General features: G+C 34.5%; 1 protein-coding gene across 1 annotated transcript; it reads left to right on the top strand.

Annotated features, from left to right (window-relative positions):
- The first annotated feature begins 2968 nt into the window (after positions 1-2968).
- Positions 2969-6641, top strand: LOC110446785 (protein P54-like). Its single transcript, XM_021492103.1, has 3 exons — positions 2969-3322; positions 3661-3723; positions 5403-6641. The coding sequence occupies exons 1-3, from the start codon at positions 3238-3240 to the stop codon at positions 5951-5953; spliced, it is 699 nt and encodes a 232-aa protein (XP_021347778.1). The 5' UTR covers positions 2969-3237; the 3' UTR covers positions 5954-6641.

Below are 6641 nucleotides of genomic sequence, written 5' to 3'. Positions count from 1 at the left end.
GACATATATCAAAACCAGTTTTATTGAACATTACTTTTGACACTAAAAGTTATCTTATAAAACTATGAGTACAGCCTTTGATCAAGATATATGCTTCCACTGCTTTCCTTATATAATGTATTGCATGAGTATTCTACCATGAACACAGTCTGCTGCCTTGGGATTCTTTTTAAAGCGTACAATATGAAACATGAGTAATTTCTACTTGACTTTAAAGTATCAGTTCACATATATGTGAAAATGTCAAGGGTCGTTAATCTATACACCATCCGGCTATCCAGATATGAAGCGAGTGCTTTTGGAGACAGGTTTCACCTTTTCTTTTTAAAGGAAAAGTAGAACCACACTAATCCGGCCGATTCAGTATCCAGTCCGTTTTAGATAGTCATAAATATGACTAGACAAACTCGGATACACTGTTTATCAGTTTTGACGAGTTACTCGTGTCTGTTAGGTTAGGCCTATTATACAATTAAATCATACAAAAGACATGACGTATAAAATAATGGTCCAGCACTGGGTGTTTGCATAGCAGTGTATTTAACTTCTTACTTTACGATTAACATGTGAAATTAAAAAGCAATTTATGATCTGTATTCATGAAACTGTTCTCGTGCTCAAACTCAGATTCTGTGCTTGTTCCGGTGATTAACGAATAACACTTCATATTTGGTCTATGATTTGTATGAATTTTTAAGAGACGTCGAGCCCGATATCACGGCAAATATCTACATATATTTTATTACTCCGTCACATCATTTGAACCATTTACAAGGAAATTGGTGGTACACAGAATCCATGCTTGAGCATGAAAACGGTTTCATGAATACTTGCCCATGCAGGACAATATGTGGTGCCACCCATGCCACCCATTAACATGGGCGGTGGTCATCATATATCAAGGTTTTTTTCTTAATCGCAATATTCCAACTAGAAGCTATTATTGACACGCATTTCATGTCGTTAGCAAAAATGAGTGAAATGATTTTCAGGAAACGTCCTTAACGTAACACTATTCAAGGAAACACTTGAACGCCATGAGAAATTAGATAAAACTGAGGCTGATGACGATAAAGCGGCGGATGGAGACGTCTCAATGCCACGCTGTTATCTATCATAAGTACATGTAATACATACCCTGGTACAGCGATATTACCAGATATGACTCGATTATTAAAAGCCTGTATTATTAGCTTAATAACAAAATGATACTATTGTTAGAAATTGGTTTACAGTTCTCATAGGTAAGGAGGTTGAATTACATTATCATAAATTCTACTTAGTTATAAGTTATAATACTTTAAAAAGAATACTACACGTACACGATGATGACCCTTTAAGCCAATCAGACTTTAGCTGATATTGTCTTTACATTTAAGTAAAAACACTTCTAGTCTTGGTACAGACACACTGCTTTTGGGTATTCGAATTATACATATTAGAATAGGTCAACAAAAATATAGCATGTAACACCAAGACAAAAATCTCATTCAAGATTGAAATATTTGCGTTTCCCCCTTATTAACTGACTGTGAATGATATTTTATTAATAATACCAACGTAACATACAGATAGATAGGTAAACGCTTCTGTTTTCCCCTCTAGTCCAGTTGTCCGACAATGTAGCCAACACTTACCCGTTTGTTCCACTGTCAAGTTACTGCCATTCAGATTGCCAAATTATATCCACCACTATCTCTGTTGTCTCTATGTCGCCTCCACAAATTGTTTTTTTATTTTGCGCTGAAATCCAAATACAAATCTGTTTCAAAAAGAACGTTTGTTCTATGATATATGATGCATTGTCTTTGTTATAGATATGATAGTGTACACCGGGATTTTTTTACTGCAGCTTAATTTTCGCCTTTTTCGCCCTCTGAATGGGGTTGAAATTATCATTATAGCCAACCTTTGTCAACAATATAATTTATATAGTATTTAAATATGAAAGGCGAAAATAACATAGGCGAACTTATATGTCACAGGCGAAGAGTGAGCGAAAATTCCGTATACAAAATGTCATAAAATAATATTTTGATGGTATCCAAAAGTACTGACCTTCGAAAGATTTGATTACTATTTTGAAATTACATCATATTTTCCAAAATGTATCAGTGTTATTATTAAACAACTTGATAATCAAACAGTTTTCCTGGCAACTGCTCAATAACCTGTTGGTGAGTATTTTGTTTTCTTATTAGCATTGTTACTGTCATTCCTGTTTTATTTCCTATGAAAAAAGGTAAGTTGTTAAAAAAACTACCTACAAATTTCATTATTCACATTTTAATTCCTTAAACATTATTCATAAATCATTGATTCTGGTCGTTCCTTTCAAAATCCTTTAATCAAACGTAACTCTTACGACTAATTAATATGGATTTGATTATCTTAAATCATAGTTATGAAGCTATTAAACTCTGACGTTTTGTAACAATGCTTTTTACATTTTTTCAGGGTAACATATTTCTATTATTTTTCCATGGAAAAACGAATCTTAAAAACCAACATTATAGTAATTTTCTTTAAATTATAATTCAAGATAGCAGGGATTTCTATGTTTCATGTGGATACGGATATAAAACTGTAATAAAGGTTGCATATACTATTCACATTACTATTCACAACTTATATTCATTTCATATGGTCATGCTTAATCGTAAGTTACTATACTTAGCTATGGAAAACCGAAAATAGTAGGCGTGGTATGCGACCGGTTACAACTAGTCATGGCACCGATCGCTCGAACATTCAATTATGCCAATCCCGATACCATAAGGTCCTATCATATCGTATACTGATTATGAGTGCAATAAAATCTGTACCATACAATTACACACCAGACGCGATATAACAGGTCAACCTATATCTAGATAGCAAATATTGAACGTATGTGTGTAGCGATGATAACACAATGGGAGCTCTCCCGACGCTAGCCCCTCACAGATGCAGATAGATGAATCGTTATCAGTCAGTATTTGCAGCAAATTGCGCTGACAGTTATCTGGAGCAGTGTAATCGTAATTTTGACCGACTAGGTGATGACCAGTGTACCCGCCGCGTGACTATGACTGCTCGATGACCGCGGGTACATTTCACAACCTCATTTTGTCTTTGTCGACGTCGTCTATTTAAACTCCGCTGAACAGACGGATTGCGCAGTGAGGGTCAATCTCTTGTGAGCAAAAGTATTAAGAGCTTAGTTAAGTCGACTTCTTTACTAAAGTACAAGGCAACATGAATAGTTACAAGTCTCTCGGAGTATTTCTATTAGTAGCCGTCCTGTCAGGACATGCCCTGGGGGCGGTTATTACTTCAAGTGGTAAGTTGATATATTTTACTATTAATTCTTCCAATTAGCAGTTAATGATGAAGTATTACATGTTAGTAAATTTGAAAATAACTGATACATAAATGTTCCCACTATTTAGCAAAGTTCAATAAATATCTTTTGATATTATTATTATATAACGTTACGATTTTCCTACCGGAGTAAGAACATATTAATCTAAAGCTTTTTGTTAAACATGAAATGTGTGTATCTTTATTAGGTATAGCGTGATATACGTTAATATATAACTGTGAAAATGTTGTGCTATCTCTAATAAAACAGGTAAATCAATCATGCAGGTGCGTATAATTTGTCTTTCCTTTTGGCAGTTGGTGTAGAAGAATATGCCGCTGATGCAACAACCGCGAGCTCAACTGTAATGTCCACAGCTGGTATGTATGGTGCTTGATATACTGCATGTTATCTGCTAAATATGTTACTACAAAGATTAATGTCTCGGAGTAATGTATATATATGTATATATGAAATATTATTTTACACCAGATGCATAAGGTCTAGAAATATACAGTACTGTACATCTATTTTTTATGGTCAAATTGTCTATAAGGTTCTAACGCCAAATATGATACCCTTTTCTGATTATCAATAATTGACAGTAAGCAAAATCTTTATAATTTATAATAAATTGCAATATCAAACAAATATGTCCATATGTATTCCACCAATGGATCGGATTTATATAGGCTATAAGTCTGTTGTACAATCCTTTTGATAGTGTACCATTCTTCTTTGTCAATCAAATTGGTTGAAATTGAAATTAATATCTCGGAAGCATGTGTTTCTATTTTAAAAAATGTATATAATAAACAAAATACACGTCCAATAAGTTAATGATACTATGTTAATCTAATTTGCCCGGTGCTTAGTTTTACGTATGACATTGCAAACGAGAAAACAAATGGATTATATGCTGCTTTAACGCCTTACAAAGTTGATGTACTATCCAAGGACCTATTTGAAGTATCATGTTTTTCTGCACAGATGCGGTGATCTTTGACCAATAGAGTAATGAAAAGATATTCATTCTACGTTAAAACATTTTACGATACGATGGTAATCATGGGCTGATTTCCAGCTATAATATTTCATTGTTTACAAAGATTAAAGAATACTTCACCGTAACTTAGATAATTGTTTGCCTAATACTTTTTTCGATTTGAAGGACGTAAAAAGTGTAGAAAATGTCACTTTGATTCAAATACTACTTCCATAACATCAACAGTTTTATATAATTCCGTGCTTAAAATATAATGCTATAGTGTTTTATTTTACTACCATTATTCGTTTAACACTTCCATATTTGGGTATGCTACCACACATTACTGCTTTTAAGTTTTATTTGATAGTTAATGTTATGAAAAATTATACTAACATAATTACACGTATAATAATATTACATATACCAATCATGCCAGCCACCTTCCTGACAATTTGGTGTAGACATATAATTTATTTATATATGTAATACTTAAAGCACTTCTGAACATTAGATTACTTCTCATTGAAACTATTTTATAGATATGAGAAGCCGTGTGAGTGTAATTCAGATGCCTCTTAGTCTTCAAAATATCCTCATCTAACAGCATATCCTCGAGTTTTTGTTTTGCTTTGATGAGCTTTATATATTCAGTGTAAGGCGGTTTACGTTACTCTGTATTAGATGTGCCTATGTAAGATAGAAAAGAAAACAACTGCACCAACTTACTTGGTACTTATTCAGATCGACAAAAAGGCTTATGTATAATATTGTAACCTGTGATATTTTTGACCGGCAAACTTTTATCCTCTGACCCTTTAAAATGAAGTTAACCTCTGCTTGTTTTAAAGCTATATAGCTGAATTGTACCAATGATTGGTCCGTGTTAAAATAAGTGGAAAACGTGAAATACAGCGATAACCAAAATATCGTGTTCATTATGGAAAAATATCAACGTATTGTAGTAGTACATTAGTCCTTTCAAGAGGTCCACCGATGCAACACTTCTCTCGCATTAGTCTGTCAATCAAAATAGAATCCAAAAAGCATATTGTATTTGTTCTTCACATTTAGGAACAACAGCGACTGTAATGCCCACTACAGCAACAGCAGGTATGACAACGGCAACAAAAGATATGACGACAGCAACAAAAGATATGACGACAGCAACAAGAGATATGACGACAGCAACGAAAGATATGACGACAGCAACAAGAGATATGACGACAGCAACGAAAGATATGACGACCGCAACCGAAAGTATGACGACAGCAAACGGAAGCATGACAACATCAATGGCCAATGACACCACATCAAGTCACAATGGTACATCTGAAATGACCCCAGTAACAATGATACCAGACTTCAATGGAACAACAGTCACTATCACCCCCAGCGACATTAACGGGACTACGATGCCAAGCCATATGACGTCCCCAGCCCATCATACCTCAAAGGCACCAACACCGGCACCAACACCGGCTGCTTCGAAGGGTGGCTTTAGCGGCGCGTCTTTTGGTGGTGGAATCGCACTCGGAGCCGGCTTATTTCTTCTGTCTGGCCTTGCATATTGTTGCATAAAGAAAAGAGCAGATGGGAGAAGACCGTACTCCGCAGTACAATGACAATCATAGGAACAGTGCTAAAACAAAAAACATAATCAGTGAACATAACGTAGTCTTCAGCCATCACATTTCCCACAAGAAAATTTTCCCTCAGAATATGATAGATTTTCCAAATCATTCGGGTGTTTTATATCATAGGTGTATGTGGTGACCTTATTCAGCTCAAGGACTAGCAGTACTCACACTGGAGAATTTATCATCGATCCACAAAGACTTTACTTTCTTAATAATCCTGTCGAGTGTTATAGATCAGAAGCGTAGAACGGCTTTAGCTGTGGGATAAATTTAGTAATGTTAGGGTATACATATGTAAAACACACACATTTACTCAAATCGTGTTTGAACAATGCTCGGATTTCTTTTGTACACAATTATTTACATCTATATTTTATTTTATTTATTTTGACATACTCATAATGCATCATACATACTTTTCCTGGTTATTTATTACTTGTCGTCGAATAGGTCAATATTACTCATGTTTTGATAGAGAAGAAGGAAGCAGAAAAAGTTGAGGGAAAGCAAAATCACATATTGAGAGAGACAGAGACAGAGAGAGACAGAGAGAAAGATACAGAGAGTAAGCGAGTGTGATGTAAGTAAGTTGTCAAAAAGAATATTTCAAAGCGAGTCGTTGCAACAAAGACAATTTTCTTAAATGAATAAATGTACATTTTATTACATTATA

Source organism: Mizuhopecten yessoensis, unplaced genomic scaffold, assembly GCF_002113885.1.
Source record: "Mizuhopecten yessoensis strain PY_sf001 unplaced genomic scaffold, ASM211388v2 scaffold2995, whole genome shotgun sequence".
In the NCBI taxonomy this organism is placed as follows: Eukaryota; Metazoa; Mollusca; class Bivalvia; order Pectinida; family Pectinidae; genus Mizuhopecten; species Mizuhopecten yessoensis.
Note: the sequence above shows the minus strand (reverse complement) of the source record. Positions and strands in the feature narration are given on the sequence as shown.